Here is a 21,436-nt window from a genome sequence, read left to right as displayed (position 1 = left end):
GAGGGCTGCAACGCTTTTGGAACTGAAAATTCTTCTTCAGATATGGTCTGCAACTTCCTGGTCTCCTGGAGGAGTCATGCTTAAAGAACTCTTGTGAAACTGAGAAGATGGTTTCGTGTTGTTCTTTTGCGCAACTTCATCAGTTACTACAAGGTAGCATTGATGAGTGAATTCTACATTCTAGTTTATCAAAATGTTCTAATTCATGACCATTTTTAGTATCATACAGTGAGGGAGTTAGTTTTCTGTTGCAAGATATATATCTGGAAGTAACTTCTTTGCAGATGGAAATTGGAGATGTTTCTAAGTGATTGCCTTCCTCTATGGCTCAGGGTATTATTCTGTGCATGTTCTTTTCATTTACTGCCAACAATTGGATGTTGACCAGTTTTTCTCATTGCTTTCTCTTCACCCTTTTGTCATACATTATGCTAATGAGGTAGAATGTGGTGCCATTAACAATGGTTTAAATGAGGTAGAATGTGGTGCCATTAATTAGTGTTCAAGAGCATCTTTTTTTTGTTCTTGTATACCAATTATGATAACCAAGTGTTGATTTTGGTCTGTCATTCTTTTGTGCAAAATTTCAAGAACTAGTCTTGAATAATGTTGCAGCTTGGATTGTCAGGAAATAGGGAAAGAACTAGTCTGGCAATTTCTCAAAGAGGATTCTGATGGAAGACAGCAAGGAGTGAAAGGTATGATTAATCAACTTTTATTCTTCAATTATGGAAGGAAGATAAAAAAAAATTAAATCGACAATTTTGTGGGTGCTAGAAGATTTGTTTGTGCTAAATAGTCAGCTCATAGAAATCAAATTAGATTAAAAATAATAATAATAATAATATTATTATTATTATTATTATTATTATCATTTGAAATATTCTGTTGCAAAGAAGCTCACCTTCTCTTCCTAATTTCATACATGAGCAATGTTCCATATTCTCAGTTTTTGGGACAAAAGAAATGCCCTTTTGGTGGCTTTTTCAGAAAAAGATAAGAGATGGAGGACATTTCAGACAGAAATAAAATAAAGACAATAAAGTGAAAGTATTTTCTTATTTGCAAGAGGCAAAATAAATTTCAAAAACATATCTAGAAGAAATGGAATGCCAGAGTCATCAAAATGTTTCTCTTTGAGGGATGCCAGAGTTTACTCAAGGATGAAGTATAATTGTGATTTAACTTAATATTGACTAATTTTCTGCACCAAAAAAAAAAATAAAAAAAATAAAGAAGATTAAAATGAAGGGAATCAAAAAAGAATACCCATTTAATATTACTGAAGTTGGATCCAAGATTACAGAAATCATGAATTACTGAAAGAAGTTACATGGCTGTCAAGACAAACCAAAGTGCAGTAACAATCAGCTTGGCAGTAGAAACTTGAACAAAGAAGTCAAAGTCAATAGAATGTGATGCCAAATGAGCCCTAAGCATGGAAATTACTTTGTAATCAATCCTGCAGGAAGATATCGTAAGCATGGAAACAAACATGCATTTCAGTGCAAGCTTGGCATTGGATGCACATTTCGAAGTGCAAAGTACCATTGTACTGCCAATTCTGAGCATCTCTGAACAAGGGTCATTATTTAATCTAGATTGCTGCCACAAATAGTTAATAGTGCTTGAGCATATATTGAGAGGAAGACAAGGAAAGATAGTGGTATCTTTCTGCAGACAATTTTGAGCAAGGAATAATTTGAACTGGATGCAGAAGGCTCAGGGCAAAGAAATGAAAAGAAGAAGAAGAGGGAATCCAAGAGGTATGAAAACAAACAGAAAAACTTTTTCTCAACTTGTGACACTGAGGGAGGAATATATGCTCCAGAGATAGCTTGAGTTTGAAGAATATATGCTCATCAGTTGATAGCTGTGGTCAAAGGACCTCAAATGATCTCATAGTGTACTCAATTGAGCCTATATTACTCCTTGTATGAAATAAGGCACTTGACAGAAATTATAAGTTCTTTCTTAATCAAAGATGCTTCTTTGATAAGGTTCGGTCCCACCTTGATGCTGTGGATTCCAAATTCGGCATGTAAAAGATCTCAGTGATGAATACTTCAATACCAACCAGATGAACTGCCTGTTCGTTTCAGACCAAAGAAACCAATGCTTAACTTTAGTTCCACAACTCAGGCTAGATAGCAGAACAAAATGAACAGTACAATTAGAAAAAAGAAAGAAAAAGCAGCAGAGATATCAAAAGATAAGAGCAAATCAATCAGTACATGCACATATATATATATATATAGAAGACATCAAATGGAATTAGGATTTCAGATACTTTTTTCCCCTAATAAGTCACTGATGGAATAAAAGAACACATCAAGTTCATCATTGCCCGTTTAATCTTTATAAACTTCAAAAGAACTAGCTACAACTATTTCTCAAGATCAGCAGGTGGAACAAAGAAAGAGAAGAGAAACATATTCCTACTTGTTCTTTTCGTAAAAGGAAGGAATTCCATCAAGTTGTGACAGTTTATTCTTTTTAAGTGCATCCAGGTGGTGACATATCCCTTAGTGGGAACTTTCTAAAGATTTAATGGAAAATTTTAAACTTGGATGTGACCTATAGTTAGATATATCTCTAGTCATAACTATCTGATATGACTGTGTTTTGCATAGAATCCAGATGCACCAAGTCCAATTGCAGCCTCAGTATCAATTCATTAATGAAGCCCTGGGTATCCATTGTTTCTCATAAGATATGAATCTCAGTCAGAAATGTCATGCTTATTCTACATGCCATACATTGCATCAAGACAGAAAGACCCTCAGAGGAAGTGAGTTCCTCTCTTCCTGCAGAAGTAGATGTATAGGCATGCATCATGATGGATATATTCCTTACCTATTTTACAACTCATAAGTGAGAGCTAGTATGTGAAAAAGTTGCTATTGTGGAATTTATAGAAGTGTTGATCAGAAATCTGAACACAATGTGCAGGTCCATGCATAACAAAAGGGTAAGATCCCACATCAGAATGCGATAAAGATGGAATTGCTTGGAAGTTTTGTTTTACAGATTCCATATTCCGTTTTCTCCTTATAAGAATAGCCTCAACGGCTTTCATTACCAGCGTAAGAAGGGTCCAAGAAGCTCCAGCTTATTCAAGAAAGCAAGGGCGCTTCGAGAACCTCCATTTGATAACTAGATAATAGCAAACAGCAGGAGTAACAAAAAGAGGTAAGATATGAGAGATTTTTATCAATGTTGGTATCTGATACTTACGCTGTTTCCTTCAACCAGATGTCTATTCCTTGGCAGGAAATGTATCATCAACCTCAAAGCCAGAATGACCTCTTTGCTTCTAGGATGGCCTTTCCACAAGAGACACATCTGTTTCTCCAGGGAGGAAATGCTTCGGAGGACTCAGGATTGGTTCTCTCAACTGATGCAAAGCCTAGATTGAAATGGACAATTGAGCTTCATCAACGTTTTGTAGAAGCAGTCAATCAACTAGGTGGAGCAGAACGTGAGTACAACAAATTTTTTTTTTTTTTAAAGATAAGAATTGAATCTAAAACTGTGTTTTTAAGTAGATTACCTGCCAATTTAGCTGAATTAAAATGTCTATCTCTCAGAAGCTACTCCCAAGACAGTCATGAGGCTCATGGGAATTCCAGGACTCACCTTGTATCATCTAAAGAGTCATCTTCAGGTAATTATAATTTTCTAAGTCCTCTGTAAGAACATTTGATGGCTAGATTTTAAAATTAAGTTTGCTGGTTTGAACTTTCAGAAGTACAGGCTTAGTAAGAACCTCCAGGTTCAAGCAAATATTGGGGCTTCAAAGAATGGTAAAAATGCAGCCATAATATTCATTTTCATCTATGTGGACATGCATAGTGTATAAGCATAACTTACCTATATTACAGTTATAGGATGTAAGGCAGCAGCTGATAGGACACCAGAAGAGAGTGGATCAGTAATTAGCACCCAAAATGTCATGCCTCAGTCAGACAAGTAAGAACTCGCCCAAGCAGCTTTAAAATTGTTGATCTCCTAAAATAGTTGGCACTAATTATTTTTCCTGATTCTCAGAACAATACAGATAAGCGAAGCCCTTCAGATTCAAATTGGAGTGCAAAGAAAACTAAACGAGCAACTTGAGGTATGATGCTGATACCATTTCACTAACATAAGCTGAAGAGAAAACTGCCATAAGTTCTTTTCTTTTTTCAGATCATAAACCGTGCAATAATTTTAAATAAACCCGAATAGTATTTAAGCGGTAGTCATTATGAGCAGCACATCAGAATGAAATCTGTCATAGTGCAGTAATTCTGATTGCACAAGCATGCATACATGTGTGCAGACATGCAAGTGAAGTGAGAAAGTGAAAAAAAAAACAAGACAAAATCCAAGTTCATTAGATGGTTATCTAATTATCAAGAAACAGAAAGATTAAGAAATTTTGGAGCCTACTCAAACCAATCTGAACTAAAGCAGACTGAAAAATATCAATCCTAGTTACCGCATCATTTAATTACTGTTCGAAGAAAGCTAAGATTTATTTATTTATTTTTAACTGAAACTTGATTGTCATGAAATAGATACAGCGACACTTACAACTCCGAATAGAAGCCCAAGGAAGGTATCTGCATGCAGTTCTGGACAAGGCACAAGAGGCTCTTGGGAAGCAGAGCTTAGGTTCTGCAGGTCTGGAGGCTGCCAAAATGGAACTCTCTGAGCTGGTCTCTGAAGTATCGAAAGATTGCTCAAGCAATCAATTTCCAGGTTTACAAGAAAATTCCTTCACACACACCATAGAAGCACAAAAGACTCAACTCACTGACTGTTCTCTAGATAGCTGCTTAACTTCATGCGAAGAATTCATAAAGGAACAGGAGGCACATACCACTGAAGGATTGAAACATAACTATGGTCTTTCACGATTTTGCAAACATCACCGGGGCGAGGAGACAATTCAACTCTCATGGTGTGGAGATCTGAATGGCCTCAAGACAATCAATTCAACAAAGGGAATGGCATATCAAAGAACAAATCTCACATATGAGAAGGATAACAACATTCTAACGGAACATGAGAAAGCTCCAGCCTTGGAATCAGGAGAAGAAGCAGCCATGGAGAAGGTTTATCTTGAACAACCCAGCTGCAGGGGAAAGCATAGGAACGATTTTGGACTTCGATGTCTAGGCGAAGAACTGGACCTAAACACCCATGAGAAAGATGATTCTGGTACAAGTTGCGAACAATTCGACTTGAATGGTTTCAGCTGGAACTGAGAATTTTGTGTAGCAAACATCAGAATGATTTTAACGGATTAATCTTTCTTTCAAGCATTACATCAAGTAGCTGTTGTTAGTGTAGTAAGTGCAACAACAACAACCACCTTATTGGCGTACAAAGCTCTCTCAATTGCAAACAACATTGCTAAATGTGTAGAAATTTACAACAGATCATAACATATTAACCAAAGAATTCAGTAACTTCGAGCAGCTGTTGATTATTTAAACAAATTTCTCGTACATCAATCAAAATGCGAATCCGACATCAAATCCAGAGGAGAAACGACTCCGATGCAATTCCAACACACTGTCACAATCACTCGTGAAATATCTTTTCAGGTACTGATACGTAAATATTGTAAAACTAAAGGTCGTCTACGGAAAAAAAGAAACACAGAAGTCGGCAATGAAATGGCTTGTCCACTTGTCGTCCTTCAAAGACTGTGCTGGCTTTGGACGTTGCCTTTGGACGGCGGCGAATAACGACCTGTGGGCCAAATTCATAATACCACGGGCATATATATATATATATATAATTTCATCTTTGGGTTTTGGGTGACCCATATTTGGATAGTCTTGTATAATTTTATATTTATTAAAATAAAATTGTAAAAAATTAGATAAAATTTTCAACGTATCTATAATAAAATTAATTAAATTTCAGATAATACTATAAAGAGTAAACGATACAAATAAAATTAGAAGTATTCATATTAGGGATAAAATATAGCTTTTTCTAAAACATAGGATAGAATATGATGTGATGTGATATTGGATAATTAGTTGACTTACAAGCTTTTTAAAGTTAGATAGGAATTACATCAACAATATACATCATAACATTTAAGACGGTATAAAGTCTTCTATGCTAGTAATTATATTCCATCCTACCAACAAAGACATGAAGAAAAAATATATATACACATCATGGCACAACCCTCCAAAATAAAATGGAGGAACCTGTTGACTTTTTGGATATGGGTAGGCCTCATTCATTCTTTGGACTCATTAAATCTCATCATACACCAAGCCCGTAGATTGGCATCACCGCTCAGTTTAGCCACTTGGTATTCTCTCTGGATAAGGAGAAGAGAGGAGTTCTTTCTTAATCCAAAACCAAGAAAAAAGAAAATGGTGGAGAAGAAGAAGGAGAAGAAGCCTTCTTCTCTTATTCATTTCTTGGCGCTGCTGATCCTCTTCTTGGCATGCCTTCTTCTTCTTCTTCTTTCTCTGGCAGCTGCACCTCTCTCTCGTAATGCCTCATTCTATCTTCTTCATGGATTCCCAAGGGGATCTATCTATATAAATAATATTCTTCGAGAAGAAGGAAAAGTAATTGATCTTCTTGTATGGGTGTGTCATTTTGCAGGAGATCTTGCTGTAAGGAGCCAAAGCTCGCCAGTTCCAGAGGTGTCTGACCAGGTTCTCTCTTCCTTTTTCTTCTCACTCTCTTCTCAGTGTTATCCAATGAATTCTTCAGATAATCTAAGGTTATGATCTCCACTCTCTGGAACAAATTCATTTCTCTGTCCTGCTGCCATTTCCAAGAGAGGACAGGAGTCGGCATCCCAGGTCACGGGCTTCTGTCTTCATATGCCAAATAACTAACAACAGTCTTTTTCTTAATATTTTTCCAATCCAGATACATCACACTTAACCCCATTTGCAGACTAGATTATCACTATTAGTCAACCTTTCTTTAGTGGAGACTACAAAAGTAAATTAATTTATTCCATAGCTTCAGGTAAATTAACATCAAACTCACGGTTGGTGTTTGTGTAGGTGATGAAGGGAGGAGCAGGAGAATCGATAGCAAGGATGGAGTTGGAGAGTGATGACTACCCTGGCTCTGGTGCTAATAACCGCCATGATCCAAAGAGTCCTCCTGGGAGAGCTTAGGACTTTAGTATATGTTACAGTTAATGCACATAGATTTTATTTTGATCTCTTTGTTAGGATTAATGTTCCTTTATGCATTAAATTTTATTAAGAGGAATGTACTGGATGTTCTTGTGAAAAAGTTTCTGATGTGAAAGAGATAATATATATATAAAGTAGATTATGTTCTCTATGTTAATACTTTTTATCTTTCTGTGTGATAAAATATATTTAACATAATAATTTAATAACAATGTGAAAAAAAGACAGGGACTTGTAAGAAATAGTTAAGATGCAAGTACTCCACCGCAAATTTACTTAATGTAAGGTGTTTGATGCAAATTGTTCTGCAAGGAGAAGAAGGGCATTTTAGGGAAAATGAACACAATGTATCGAGAACCATCTAAAAACTGAGGAGTTTATCTAACCGTTCAAATATCTCTCGATATTTTTCCCTAGTTCGGATGGCATCATCTCCATACCTTAACCCCTTCCTCTCTCTCTTCTAAAACCTCAATCTCTCTTCAATCCACTTCTCCATCATCCCCCTATCTAGTCTCCCATTAGGGTTCCGGCGCCGCCCCACCTCTTCCTCCGTTCCTCTCCGCGCCATGGGCGGCGCCTCCAAGCTCCTCATGCTCCTCTCCACCCCCTTCCCCCACCTCTACCGCCGCTCCTCCGCCCTCCGCCTCGCCTCCCTCTCCCCCGCGGCCGCCGCCGTCGCACGCCGCCGACGTATGCTCTCCACCGCATCCCGCCCCTTACCGGATCTCTCCGCCCATGTCCACACCCACGCCGCCGCCAGGGAGGCCTTCGTCGACCCGTCCCCTTCCCCGCCCATCCCGAGTCCTTCCGCCGCTCTCCCCTGGCCAGAGTGGTCGAGGCTTCTCGATCATATCGCCGCCGGAGGGTACGCGGATCGGCCGGGCACGGTGGGTCTCCTGCGAGATGAGTTCTTGGATAGGGAGGGTCTGCAAGATGAGTTCTTCAAGGCCGCGGAGGCCTGCCTTTCTTTCGCCAGGGCTCGGCCGGAGTTGCTGAGGTGATGCGGTGTCCCCCGCCCCCCCTCTTTTTTTTTTTTTTTTGTGCAATATCTTGTTCTGAAATAATTGTTGGATTTCAATTCTAGGTTGCTGCCGAAGAAGGATCTTGAGGTTATCGTGGAGAATGGATCGCCGTTCTTGTTTAAGAATGGGGATGATTCAACAAGGCGGATGAGGTCGTTCTTGAATGGTGGTGATAACAATGTAAGCTATTAAGCTGTTAATAAATTTGTTAACTATCTGCTGAGCTCCAAATTTATGATCCTTTTTTGCTTTTTGTCCGTCTGTTAATTATCACTTAACTCCCACAAGTACATGCCAGTAAGGCCTAACATAACTTAGTTTCTACTTAATTTACAGAATTATCATTTTAATTACAACAACTTGGCTATACAGTGAACTTCGCAAATGCACCATTTTGATTACCTTCTTAAGTTGCTGAAAGGCTGTATGTATACGTTATTAGGAGCTCTTTTTCTAGTTAAGTTTCTTGCATGGGGATGGGACGTCTTACCAGTGTGGAAATATCTGATTTACTGGGTCTGTTCTAATTGTGTACTTAAATTTTCTTTGTAGGCTAGCAGGTTTAATAATTATATTTGCTGGATTTTTTTACTTAATATGGAACCTGCCACAACCTCATAGTGAAATGATGTTAGATTTGGCTCCTACTTTATCTATGGTCTATTTTTTCTTATATTCAATGTTATTCTGAGTAGAAATATGCTTGCCAACTCCGTCAATAAGTTTTGTCTTTTTAATTGCCAGGTAATGGGATCAGAGAGGGCAGAAACTGTTGATGTCATACGATACTTGTTAAGTTACTTGTGCAGTCATCATGATACTCTAGATCCTAACTATTCTAAAGCTAAGGAACTTACTGATGCATCTGTCCGAAACCTTTTGGCTGAGTTGGTAAATGCGGGTGCGACTGTTCAAGCATCAAGTTTTACTGAGTCAACTCCAAGAGATTTGCCTTTACGACAAAGTGAGCAGATTTTTAGGCCTCCTGGAAAAAATATTGAAATGAAAAGAGGCGACTGGATTTGCCCAAAGTAAGTTTTGGCTTCTCTTTTTTTTTAATTTTTTTTTATTGTTCCAAATATTGTGCTATCATGTTTCACATAGTATCTATTTCTTGATTGCCAAGGGAACTATAGCTATAAACAAATGACTGGCGCACTTACAAATTACTTACAATTTGCTCATGCTGGTTTCTTGAACAGTGGGTTTATTTGCACAACTGTTATTGTATTCATTTGTATTAGAAAATTGAACTGTTTAAGCATTATTTCACATGCAGATGTAGTTTCATGAACTTTGCAAGGAACATGAAATGCCTTGAATGCAGCGAGGTGCGGCCAAAGAGAATGTTGACTGGTGGAGAGTGGGAATGCCCTCAGTAAGCCTGTCATGCTATAATCTGGAATATTTAAATCTCTTTAGATTATCCTTGACCTAACTTTGATTTTCCTGTTCAGATGTGATTTCTTTAATTATGGGAGGAACATGTCATGTTTAAGGTGTGATTGCAAGCGTCCAGGACAAATCCCAATGAGCTCTGCTCCTGCAGCTGCTGGTTTAGATTTCAACACAAGTTCTAATTTTGATCAAATCCTTCATGGAAGCAACACTGATAAATCTGAAATTGAGAGAAAGCTAGCTGCAAGTGATGAGAAGGCAGAGAGGTGGTTTAACAAGGTATCCCAGCTAAATGATTCTGCAGATTTGAGCAGTCTGGCAGCTGATGAAGATTTTCCAGAGATAATGCCCATGAGGAAAGGGGTGAACAGATTTGTTGTCAGTACAAGAAAAACACCCTTGGAGAGGAGGCTGGCCAATGCTCATAATAGTAAGCCAGGAATTGTTGGACCTCCTGAAGGGAGTGGATCTCAGCCTGGAGGTTTGAGTGGCATGGGATCTGATAGATCTTCTGCGTCATCAATCAGTCAGACTTTAGACAGGATACTTGGTCGTTCAACTGCTACATCAGAAACAAATAATCAACCTTCTAATGGAGAAACAGATGCTGGGGCAGGGAACAAATTTTATTCTTCAGAATATAGGCAGAACTTAGCAAACCAAAGGAGAGATTCAGGTTATGTCCCATTTGTACCATTACCTGCGGATATGTTTGCTAAATCCGCGAATACAAATGCTGACGTGCAAACTCCAGATAAGGATGATCCAACATTCATGAAAGCTGACCTTTCTGTAACGCAAAGCTCAGGAAGCCCAACCGAGAGCAGGAACATTCAGGAGTCCCCAGATGCTGCTGACAGATGGTCTAAGAAAGTTGCAGAGCTTGACAATGTCACAGATCTTTCAAGTAAAATATCCGGTGAAGATTTCCCAGAGATCATGCCCATAAGGAAAGGGGAAAATCGGTTTGTTATTAGCAAAAAGAAGGACCGTTCTCTAACATCACCTCAGTACAAAAGGCGAATTGCTCTGGAGCAAGCAAACAATTCCAATTTTGTCCCCTTTGTCCCCTTTCCCCCAGATTACTTTGCTAAAAAGGACAAACAAGCAGAAGGTTCCCCTACTATGGAATGTACACCAGGAGGTTCTCAACCATCTGAAAAGGTACTGAACCCAGAATCTAATGTTAATACCTCACAGGAGTCTGGAAGGCAGTCTAGCAGTCAGTCTAATAATGAGAGTTGGGGAACAAGCCTACCTCTGAAAACCCTGAATGAGAGCAAGTTGGGTTCTGCAGACAGTGGAATGACTGATAATTTAGCTCACAACCACAATATATCTGGGTATAGTTATAACAAAGATAGTTGGAACAGTGGATATTCTAACAAAAGCACGCAAAGAAGCGGCAATGTGTCTGTCAACCCTCAACAAAGTTCGTCAAATTCTGGGGAGAGCTGGAACAAAGGCTTTTCTGGGAAGAGCTTGGAAGGATCTGCTGTAAAGGAACCTGATCCTTTGGATATGTCTGAGGAAGCGAAGGCAGAAAGGTGGTTCCGCAGAGCTGCTCAGATAAAGGACATCTCTGAACTGGCCAACATTCCCGATGAGGACTTCCCAGAGATCATGCCAATGAGGAAGGGAGTAAACAGATTTGTGGTGAGCAAGAGGAAGACGCCACTTGAGCGGAGGTTGACATCGCCTCAGTACAGAAGGAATCTGCCAATTGTGAGTTCTGAGCCGGAGAAAGATGCCAGCTGAAAAGAGAGTGAATAAGTTGATGTAACAAGAACGCAAGAGAGAGGCCAGCTGAAAAAATAGCGATAATTTGATATCAAGTCCAGCTTGTCAATGCCGGTTGGGATTAAATCAGTCAATTCTGTTCCCAAGAATCATGTAATAAGTCGAGTTGTCTTCATTGTTGTATCATCGAGTGGAAGATCCTTGGACTAGTGTGGCTTTGATGTAGTTTTTAACCTTGGGGATCATTATATATCATGCGAAACATACAATATCCATTTTTATCAGATGTATTTCACAAATTTTGATGGTACGAATATAACTTGTATGTGTGATAATATGTTCAGGTTGTGGTAAAACTATCTTCTTTAGCACTTCTCGGCACAAGCATATATAATTCATTGGACGTTGTCACGATCTTCTTAAACTTTGAGTTCTTTTTTGGTTGAAAATTTAGATATAAAAAAGATATCAATAGCCTTTCTAATTATCATATATTTTTCTTAATAAGGGATAAATATCTTTAGAGGGCTATATTCGTAATAAGAGATTTTTTTAGCCTATATCTATACAGCAAAAAAAAAAAAAAAAAAAAAAAAACCTTCTTTTAAATACGGTACTCGCGGACATTCTTTTATGGCCAAACCCGACCCACCAGATGATCGGGTCTTGACTCTTGAGATGAGTAAACCCGATCCGATATCAACCAAGGTCGGGTCTTGGTCAAATCTTCGACCCGGATCCGAGCTGACCCACTTGTGGCTCTATCAAAAACCCTAGAAAGTGCGAGAAACCTTTGCGCCATTCTTCGCAGTCCTCTCCGCCGTTTCGTTTTGACGGCTAGGGTTCGTGTAGGTAACCTCTTTTTTGCCTTCTCGAGTCGTTTTTGCTCGATTACATCTCAAATCGTGAGTTCCCGATGCTAATTTCTTTCGTTTCCCTAGATAATAGCGCTTAGATTTTCTCTTTATTCGGATAATTTTTCATGTTGACATCCTTCCTTTGCTACTTTGAGGCCAAGTGTAATCTTCTGAACAAGATGAACTAGATGAATTTTGTTCTCATACATCTTCTCAATATATTAAATCCTAGTTTTCCTGCTTCGATATCGGATCGATCTCCGATTGGAGTTGTTGATTTGCCTACTTCGGTTTCTATTGCTTGTTGTTTAGAGTATCCTTATAACTTTTGCTGATAAAGATAGGATTTTTGGGGTGAGAGTATCTTGCACAAGTACTGAGGCTCCTTATCAGTTATGATTGATGGGTAGCCATATCTTAATTGTGCGATAGCCATATGGGGACCCGCTTTGCAGCTTTGATTTATCACGTTGATGCTGCCTGTAATGACCCAACAATTTGTGCAAACCTTTTTTTTTTAATACTTTGTAATGACCGATAGAGCGTGCTAATTCTTGCTAGTTTCGAATACTACTTATATTTGTTATCTGTGAGGTCTCTAATGTTTGGTTCTTTTACTCTGATTTCCTGTTAATGTTTCTAGGAGGACATTGTGAAGACTTCTGAAGGCGAAGAAGATGGTTTTGAAGTACGTCTCATCATTTTGTTCCATACTGAGTGCTTTTACATACTTATTCATCTTATTTACATTATTCAGAAAGATGTTTGATTTTGTTCTTTATCATGTTTGATGTGATTCAAATGTTTATTTTTGTAAATAATTTTGCTCTGGTCTCTTTGATGTTACTAAGTGAATATTTTGGGACTGCAGAACAGAGCTTTGTCGATTTAGTGGTGCCAAGATATACCCAGGGAAGGGTATTAGATTTGTTCGAGCTGATTCCCAGGTAAACTTATTCAGATAACAAAGGAGAAAGTATTTGGCTTAGTGAAGTTAGAATGGAAGCCCCTTTGCTTTACTTTGACGTAAATGCATGTGCTTGCACTAGGTCTTCCTTTTTGCAAACTCGAAATGCAAGCGCTATTTCCACAACCGTCTGAAGCCTGCAAAGCTTACCTGGACAGCAATGTACAGGAAACAACACAAGAAGGTAAATGTTGATGTATTATTTATATTTGTAATATTATTGCTGAAGGTGTGATGAAGCCATTATGTTGAGTCCATTTCATGTCATAGAACATTGTTTTGTGTACAGAATTGTGCCAGTCCACGTGATATTTAGTTTTAGTACAATGAGCCTCTCCGAAGTAGCTTATCTGTACTTCATCTGATGTCATGTTTTAGTTGTCTTAGTAATATTCACATTGTTTTGGATATGTAACCTCAGGACATTCATGCTGAAACTGTGAGAAAGAGGCGCCGCACCACCAAGAAGCCATACTCAAGGTCCATTGTTGGTGCTACTTTGGAAGTTATCCAGAAGAAGAGAACTGAGAAGGCTGAAGTTCGGGATGCCGCTCGAGAAGCAGCTCTTCGGTACGGTTCTCACCTGAATTTTTCCTTTTGATCACATCTTTCATTCAACTTTCCATTGTTTATACATAAAAACATTTACTTCTGCAGTAATCTTAACTCAGCCACACTTGGTCAGATTGTTTCCTGTTATTCTGTCTGAAATTTTATTGGAGTTGATCAGGCACTTAGTTAGAAATGTTGTATGATATCTCTACTAGGGCTATTTATCTATTAGCATTAAGATAGTAATGCCGTATCTCTACCAGGATTATTTATCTTTTAAGTACTAAAAGGCCTAGAATTTTTTCTCCATGATTTATGGATATCATTCTCGTTTTCTTGAAGTAACTTGTGTTTACCCTCTGCAGTGAGATTAAGGAGCGCATAAAGAAGACGAAGGATGAGAAGAAGGCCAAGAAGGCTGAGATAATGGCAAAAACCCAGAAGACACAGACTAAGGGTAGCATGCAGAAAGCTGCCAAAGGCCCAAAGCTTGGTGGTGGCGGCGGGAAGCGTTAAGCTCCCTTCCCTTGCCAATGAACTCTAGTTACATTGCTTCTTGAGTAAATGGTCTTATTGTTAATTGTTTTTCCAACCGGAGATTGAATCACTATGCACTCTTTGAAGGATTTGCCTATCTTTTTATGTTCTACTAATAGCATATTTGGTTCGTACCAGTTGCTTTCTTCAGCTCCATTTATAAGTTTTTGGTTGCTATTCTGTGAACATCTGCTCGGATACATTAGCACAAATGCTTATAGTTTAGAATCATTTCTTACAACATACACCCTCAGGGATGAGATCTGTGCAATTATTGAACACAAATGGTTCAACAGTTGGTTTTTAGGATAGCTTTGAAGTTTCTCCTCACCACCCACATTCCAAACACATTCATACTTAAATTTGGCTCATTCCCTGATGCCCAATAAAAAAAAAGTAAAGAAAATATCAAATTAAGAGTAGACTAAAATTGTATTACCTGCAATACACAGGTTTCAGTGTTCGATAATTAGAGGTCAAAAAAAAAAAGAAAAAAAAAAGAAAAAGAAAATTCTGGACGAATCCAAGAGCATAAACTTTCTACAGGATGCAGAGCTGCTTCTCCAAAGAGCGATCAGTTCAAGAAAAAGGAGCAATCAAACCGAAGTGGTAGATTATTTCATCTGCGCTATTGATATAAACTGTTATTACCTCAAATTCAGTATCATTCCATCCTAGTTCTTCTCTGGATACTCTGTGCCAGTCATCCAAAGAGCCAGTAAGTTCAGTTGGCAACCTTTGTTTCTTCTTCTATAAATCTCTGAACCAGCAGCAACTCTAGATATGTTTGTTTCTTGTCCTTGGACAATTCACATGCTTCAATTGCATCTTATGAGGTATATCTGGACCTCACGGAGATATCAAGATGTCAGTATTCCGGATTCATCACACAAATGCAGCTTGATTTGTTATCTATGTGGCAAACTTTAGTTAGCCATGGATTCGTCGACGAAGTTACTAACCTCGATCAAGCTACAACCAGGTGACTTCCTCACATCGTTTTCTCCCATCGACTCTCTGACTTTTATCGCATCACTCCATCTATCAGCACCTGCATATGTATTGAATAGCAGTACATAATTCCCACTGTTACTCGGATCCAATTCATTGAGCTTTTTGTTGGCTATCTCTGAAAGTCCCACATTGCCATGGACCTTGCAAGCTCCTAGAACTGTTCTCCAAATAATAGGATCAGGAGTTATGCGCATCTCTGTAATGAATTTGTAAGCCTTATCCAGTTCACCAGAACGGCATAAGAGATCGACCACACATCCGTAATGCTTCATCTTCGGTTCCACGTTATATACTTCTCTCATGCTGTTGAAATAATTAAGGCCTTCATCAAGTAACCCTCTGTGAGCACAAGCAATTAGAACACCAAGGAATGTAACATCATTGGGCCGAAAATTTCCCCTCAACATATCAGAGAATATTTCTAGTGCTTTTTCGACGAATCCATTATTTGCTAGCCCTAGAATGATTGAATTCCACGACAATATGTCCCTCTCCTTCATCTCTCCAAAAACTCTGAATGCCTCTGTGATGCATCCACATTTTGCATACATATCAATCAGAGAATTTCCCACATAGACATCTGCTTTGATATTGTTCCTCCTGATGTAGTTATGAATCCACTTACCCAGATCAAGTGCGCCTAAATGGGCACAAGCAGAGAGCACACTGACTACCACAATCTCATCTGGTTTTACCTTTGCCTTCTGCATCTGCCGGAAGAGCGTCAATGCTTCAGAAAAGCAATTCCCTTGAGAATACCCTGATATTATGGAACTCCATGAGATCAAATCCCTCTCAGGCATTTCATCAAAAATCCTCCTCGCTGAAACCAAATTCCTTGCTTTAGCATATGTAGTGATCATAGCATTCAGTGTCACAATGTTCCTTCCCATCATCTGATTAAATACCATTTCAGCTGATTTCACGAAGCCGCGTCTACCATAGTAATCTATCAGAGTGTTGCCCAAGTAAATATCCACTTCCACACCATTCTCTTCTATATACCTCACCATGGCATCTGCTAAGTCCCACTCTCTCAAATGAGTGCAAGCTGAAACGATCTTCACCATGGTGACCTTATCAGCCTTAATTCCTTCTTCCTGCATCGCTTCAAAAAGACTCAATGCCTCCCTTAAAAGACTACACTGGCTGTACCCACAGATCAGTGAGTTCCAGGACACTACATCCCTAAGAGGCATTTCGTCAAACAGCAGCCTAGCACAACCTAAATCGCCACAGACAGCATAAAGATGAATCAATGCATTAGAAACAAAGACATCCGAGAGGAACCCAAGTTTCAGAATGTCAGAATGTATCCTTTTTCCATCTCCGATGGCACTAATTCTCGCACATGCCTTTAGTACGAAAGGGAAGGTCATGTTGTCTTGCTTACTACCATGTTCTCGCATTGCGTAGTGAAAAGCGATGGCATCCATGGGGGAGTCACTCTGCGCGAGACCTCTTATCATTGCGTTCCAAAGAAAAGTAGTTGGCCCAGGTATTTGATCGAACACCAAACGGGCATCGATCAAATTTGGCGGGGAGAGCGCGTAAAAGCTGAGAACTTTGGACATCAGATATGGGTTCCGATGCAAGCCCATTACGGTGAGACGAGCGTGGAACTTTCTGATTCCTTCCATGAGACAAGCAAGCACCAGTGTTCACGTATGCCATTTTCTTTTTATAGACAACCAAAGTTAGAAGTAAAAATTTTGAAACTTTCCAAGGATTTATATGTAAATTTCATTAGATTTCACAACCTACAGTTATAGTTTCATGAATATGTTCTCCACTTTCCTTTAGGGTTTGACACAACTTTTCTAGGGTTTGACGCAACTTCTCTCATCCTTTTCTCTTGGACTTTTCTTGTATGGATATCCAGTCTTTGGAGATCATAGTGCTGTTATCTATATCTGTGGGATTGATTATAAGCACTCACGTCAAAGAGCTGTCGCTTTATTCCACTTCTTCTGTTGAGTTCGAATAAAATTTATGTCTACGTGCTTTCACTAAGGGAAAAAGGAAACATCCGTTACAAAAATAGATATAAAAAAATAAACATGGCCACAATCAAGCTTAATTTTCCAAAAAATACTCTCATATATTCTTTCACCTATTGTTTCCCATTAATCAAAGTAATTCCAGGCACCTTAACAACATCCATTTCATCAATCTTTCTCCTCACTTTCTCAGCATCATTGAACCTTTTAACATCACTGAGCATGTTGGACATGACCACGTAATCCCCTCCATATCCTCTTTCCAGTTCCATTATCTTCTTCATCACCCTCTCTCCCATCTCCACTTCACCATGCTTGCTGCAACAGCCTAAGAGTGTCCTCCATACAATGGCGTTAACCTTCATGGGCATTTCTTCAGTCATCTCCTCTGCCTCCCTTAGCCTTCCTGCCCTCCCTAACATGTCAATGATGCAACCGTAGTGCTTCATCTCCGGCTCCACGCCGTACTCGTACACCATGCTCATGAAGAATCTCAACCCTTCGTCGACCAGACCTCCATGGCTGCAAGCATTCAAGACACTCAAGAAGGTGACCCTGTTGGGCCTTATATTTGCTCTCGTCATTTCGTCGAACAATTGAACCGCCTCCTTCGCCATCCCGTGCATCGCAAATGCAGAAGTTATTGAAGTCCATGACACTACATTTCTTCTTCTTGACATGCCCTCGAAGAGCTTGGAAGAGTTTGCAATGGAGCCACACTTCGCATACATGTCGATGAGCGAGTTCTCAACGCGGACGTCCAACGAGCAGAAGCCCTTCTTCGCACAGTAAGCATGTAATGACTCCCCGATGAGAAGCTTCCCTAGATTCGAGATGGCAGGAACAATCGCTAACACTGTGATCTCAGTCGGGTCGACGCCGTCCGCCATCATCCGGCGGAAAAGAGCCATCGCTTCGTCCGGTCTACGCGCACGCGTATAACCATCGATCAACCCCGTCCAAGAGATCACATTGCGACGGGGCATTTCTTCGAACAACAATCTCGCAAAACCAACCTCACCCCAACTCGCGAAACCAGTGATCATCGCGTTCCAACTAACCGAATTCCTCTCAGGCATTTCCTCGAACGCCTTCTTTGCTTCCAATAACGCCCCACAAACTACATACATGCTAACAACAGCAGTATGTACATAGACGCCAAACTCAAAGCCCTTCTTGATCACAACGCCATGGAACTGGATACCAGCCTTGGGTTGCATTAAGTTGGCACAAGCCTTGAGGAGAAAGGACACCGCAAAGGTGTCACAAAATTCTCGCACTTGGCAATAGAGATGGATGGCTTCTTCGGGGAAGGGGCCAAGGGAGTAGCATCTAATGAGGGTGTTCCATAGCCTAATGCTAGTTTCATCGATGCGGCAGTGGTGGAGAGAAGAGGTAATGAGCTTGGAGTGGATTTGGAGCAACGCGTCTCTCTTGGACTGGTGTTCGAGAGCAAGAGGGAGAAGGTGGTGACTGGAGAGATGGATGTGGAAAGAATTCTGGAGAAGCGAAGGGGTTGTAATGGAAAAATGGAGGGGTTTCTTAGATAATAGACAGAAAGGTTTTGTGAACCATGGCATTTTACCTGACTAGGACCCAAATCCAACATCAAACCTTTCAATTTAGACCAAAACCCCTTTGCATGCACAAATCCATTGCATTGCACGAGAAAAATACCAAGCGCCACCTAACGAGTTAGTGGCACGACAGGACGACTTGGAGTTGGGCGACGCGTCACCATGTCGGACCACGTGGCACCACCAAGTCAATTGTGCAGCTATAGATTGAGACCGGCGGCATCGTCCCAAGATCTAGATCGAAGTGCACGTGATGGAAAGGAGGAAAAGGACAAAAAAGATTGTGCGAGAATTCCCCGCACCAGCCGCCATAGATTAGAGCAATGATTCGATACTAATAAATTAGCTTAAAGAATTAAATTATATCTGTTGATAAATTAAAAGACATATAAATATAAAAAATTTAAATTTAAGTCCTTATTCTTTCCTTTATAATAGGAATGCTGACTTCTATCAATTTATTATTGTTATTATTATTTTTATAATTTAAAAAAGTGATCGATTGCCCGTAGATCAACCCCCTTCTCAAGTTGTCGTCTCTCGAATTTATGTGACACCAAGACTAGTAAATTAAGCTCAAAACTCAAATCACCTGTAGGACTATTTATAGTCTTTTATACCTTACCATAATGAACATGACCAACCGGACTAAGCCACTTGGTCGCCGGACGGTCGGCCCGTGAGTGGGTTCATGGACCCAAGAACAGTGCATGCACACAAGTACTGTACATCACTGGGCGAGAAATTCCAAATCTACCCCCATCCTTCTGTTGCTGACATCATCCCTTGCATCGATCAAGCAATCCAGGTTCAATGGATCATATGTTCCTAGTACCACGATTAGAACGCTCGATAATTCTCTAGTAGTGACTCATCCCCTCTATTTAATCGCTACCTAACCCTCCCGATCTACCGAGCGTCCGCAGAGAAGTACCTGTGCGAGCCACGAATCCACCGCTTATAAAAAAAAGAGTTAAAAAGCCGGATAGAAGCAGTGCACGCATAGAACGATGCTCTGCGGGCGTCCGGATGCTAAAAGTCCAAGTCGGCCGACTCCTTATTTGACTCATTTCCCACGAGGAAACTACGCGGCGCGGCACACTGGGCCCACGACGGCCTAAAGGACGAAACCTTTGAAATATTTATAGTAGGAAATTAAGACAAGAGACAAGGATAGGAAAGGAGAAGGTCTGAGTTCTACAGCTACTTACTACCCAAAGAAGTTGGAATGGCAAGCATGGCGAGAAGAGACGCCGAGGCCGAGCTCAACCTGCCGCCCGGGTTCCGCTTCCACCCCACCGACGAGGAACTTGTCGTCCATTACCTTTGCCGGAAGGCGGCATTCCAGTGCCTCCCGGTGCCTATCATTGCGGAGATTGATCTCTACAAGTACGACCCCTGGGAGCTTCCAGGTATTTAACATGTCACCGCTAGCACACGATCTAATACTTGTGTATTGTTGTATGTTTCTGAATATTGATTGATTTGTCTTTTGTTTCCATAAACAGAGAAGGCATTGTTCGGGCACAGAGAGTGGTACTTCTTTACGCCCCGCGACCGGAAGTACCCCAACGGCTCGAGGCCTAACAGGGCCGCCGGGAAGGGATACTGGAAGGCGACCGGTGCCGACAAACCTGTGTCGCCCAAGGGGAGCGCCAAACCGGTCGGGATAAAGAAGGCATTGGTGTTTTACTCCGGCAAGTCGCCGAGAGGTGTCAAGACTGACTGGATCATGCATGAGTACAGGCTTGCTGGTACCAATCGTTCTGCAAACAAGAAAGGAACACTAAGAGTACGTTAGATTCATCATAATTCTCTCTTTTCTATCTTTCTCGCTATCTGTCTCCGGAGCTAATGAATATAATGTGTCTTCTCTGCAGTTAGATGACTGGGTCCTCTGCCGGCTATACAACAAGAAGAATGCCTGGGAGAAGAAGATGCACCAGAAAGAAGAGGAAGCATCATTTGGACAAACTATGGATTTATTCGAAGACACCGGCTGCGACAGCTTCAGAACGTCGCCGGAGTCCGACATAGACGATCCGCTCCCCAACTCCAATGACGTTGGTTGCTTTGGAGATTACCCATCTCAACAAGCACCTGAAGGAATGCAAGTACTCAGAGCCAACCGAACAACTAGATATGAAATGGTAGAGCAGACGAAGAAGGACGACGCTGAGTGGTTCTGCGATCTGAATTTGGACGACTTGCAAGCCTCCGATGTGAGCTTCGGATCAGCACCGTCAATCAACGTGCCGAACCAGGACTACTACTTCTCAGACCTTGATTCTCTGGAGCTGAAGCTGAACCAGACCAACATGCCACCCTACTGTATGTAGAGTAGGGAAGAAACAAGGCACCCAGGCACCAGAGTAAATCCTCAGCTGGAGAAGGTCCAGTTGAAGCCTGTAGAATTCTTTAGTTTGATTAGAATACTTCAGGTAAAATAGGAGAAAGCCTGGTGTACATATCATATGATGTTATGATTTAGATGGTAGTCAGTAATGGAAACTTCAGGCATCATTCAGTAGTGAACTTCTTTGATTCAGTTAAAGAGAACAGATACCGAAGAATATCATTGAACAAGGAAA

The 21,436-nt window shown here is 40.4% G+C and overlaps 6 protein-coding genes and 1 long non-coding RNA gene across 12 annotated transcripts; 4 read left to right on the top strand and 3 right to left on the bottom strand.

Annotated features, from left to right (window-relative positions):
- Window positions 1–707: 707 nt before the first annotated feature.
- LOC140761503 (uncharacterized) lies at window positions 708–5,174 on the bottom strand. Of its 2 annotated transcripts, XR_012104577.1 has the most exons (7): window positions 5,040–5,174; window positions 4,868–4,958; window positions 4,579–4,762; window positions 3,874–4,011; window positions 3,554–3,690; window positions 3,238–3,409; window positions 708–2,089 (listed from the first exon to the last, which is right to left on the bottom strand). It is a non-coding gene; the product is annotated as an uncharacterized lncRNA (long non-coding RNA). The 2 variants fall into 2 exon arrangements; XR_012104576.1 differs by having other exon boundaries at window positions 3,554–4,011.
- On the top strand, window positions 2,634–5,738 carry LOC140761499 (myb-related protein 2-like). Of its 4 annotated transcripts, XM_073098853.1 has the most exons (8): window positions 2,634–2,791; window positions 2,953–3,192; window positions 3,256–3,481; window positions 3,591–3,667; window positions 3,749–3,806; window positions 3,885–3,972; window positions 4,051–4,120; window positions 4,563–5,734. In XM_073098853.1, the coding sequence occupies exons 3-8, from the start codon at window positions 3,256–3,258 to the stop codon at window positions 5,253–5,255; spliced, it is 1,212 nt and encodes a 403-aa protein (XP_072954954.1). In that variant the 5' UTR covers window positions 2,634–2,791; window positions 2,953–3,192; the 3' UTR covers window positions 5,256–5,734. The 4 variants fall into 4 exon arrangements, with proteins under 4 accessions (XP_072954954.1, XP_072954956.1, XP_072954953.1 ...); XM_073098855.1 differs by having other exon boundaries at window positions 2,634–3,192; window positions 3,274–3,481; window positions 4,563–5,733; XM_073098852.1 differs by lacking the exons at window positions 2,634–2,791; window positions 2,953–3,192 and having other exon boundaries at window positions 3,208–3,481; window positions 3,891–3,972; window positions 4,563–5,738.
- Window positions 5,739–7,585: 1,847 nt separating this feature from the next.
- LOC140760985 (zinc finger protein VAR3, chloroplastic) lies at window positions 7,586–11,712 on the top strand. The gene is made up of 5 exons (XM_073098124.1): window positions 7,586–8,178; window positions 8,266–8,383; window positions 8,948–9,234; window positions 9,483–9,581; window positions 9,661–11,712. The coding sequence occupies exons 1-5, from the start codon at window positions 7,748–7,750 to the stop codon at window positions 11,357–11,359; spliced, it is 2,634 nt and encodes an 877-aa protein (XP_072954225.1). The 5' UTR covers window positions 7,586–7,747; the 3' UTR covers window positions 11,360–11,712.
- Window positions 11,713–12,085: 373 nt separating this feature from the next.
- LOC140760761 (large ribosomal subunit protein eL24) lies at window positions 12,086–14,391 on the top strand. Of its 2 annotated transcripts, none has more exons than XM_073097761.1 (6): window positions 12,086–12,193; window positions 12,842–12,886; window positions 13,070–13,145; window positions 13,248–13,349; window positions 13,587–13,735; window positions 14,083–14,391. In XM_073097761.1, exons 2-6 carry the CDS (start codon window positions 12,876–12,878, stop codon window positions 14,231–14,233), a joined length of 489 nt encoding a protein of 162 aa, XP_072953862.1. In that variant the 5' UTR covers window positions 12,086–12,193; window positions 12,842–12,875; the 3' UTR covers window positions 14,234–14,391. The 2 variants fall into 2 exon arrangements, with proteins under 2 accessions (XP_072953862.1, XP_072953863.1); XM_073097762.1 differs by having other exon boundaries at window positions 12,162–12,189.
- A 125-nt stretch (window positions 14,392–14,516) lies between these two features.
- LOC140760758 (pentatricopeptide repeat-containing protein At2g22410, mitochondrial-like) lies at window positions 14,517–16,934 on the bottom strand. Its single transcript, XM_073097756.1, has one exon. It carries the CDS (start codon window positions 16,906–16,908, stop codon window positions 15,181–15,183), a length of 1,728 nt encoding a protein of 575 aa, XP_072953857.1. The 5' UTR covers window positions 16,909–16,934; the 3' UTR covers window positions 14,517–15,180.
- A 300-nt stretch (window positions 16,935–17,234) lies between these two features.
- LOC140760759 (pentatricopeptide repeat-containing protein At1g09220, mitochondrial) lies at window positions 17,235–19,869 on the bottom strand. Its single transcript, XM_073097757.1, has one exon. The coding sequence runs from the start codon at window positions 18,846–18,848 to the stop codon at window positions 17,382–17,384; it is 1,467 nt and encodes a 488-aa protein (XP_072953858.1). The 5' UTR covers window positions 18,849–19,869; the 3' UTR covers window positions 17,235–17,381.
- Window positions 19,870–20,000: 131 nt separating this feature from the next.
- LOC140760760 (NAC domain-containing protein 68-like) lies at window positions 20,001–21,404 on the top strand. The gene is made up of 3 exons (XM_073097760.1): window positions 20,001–20,257; window positions 20,354–20,637; window positions 20,726–21,404. The coding sequence occupies exons 1-3, from the start codon at window positions 20,074–20,076 to the stop codon at window positions 21,182–21,184; spliced, it is 927 nt and encodes a 308-aa protein (XP_072953861.1). The 5' UTR covers window positions 20,001–20,073; the 3' UTR covers window positions 21,185–21,404.
- The last annotated feature ends 32 nt before the right edge of the window (window positions 21,405–21,436 follow it).

This window comes from Typha angustifolia, chromosome 6, assembly GCF_048772165.1.
Source record: "Typha angustifolia cultivar Huaian chromosome 6, ASM4877216v1, whole genome shotgun sequence".
NCBI lineage: Eukaryota > Viridiplantae > Streptophyta > Magnoliopsida > Poales > Typhaceae > Typha > Typha angustifolia.
This window is presented reverse-complemented; position numbering and strand designations above follow the sequence as displayed.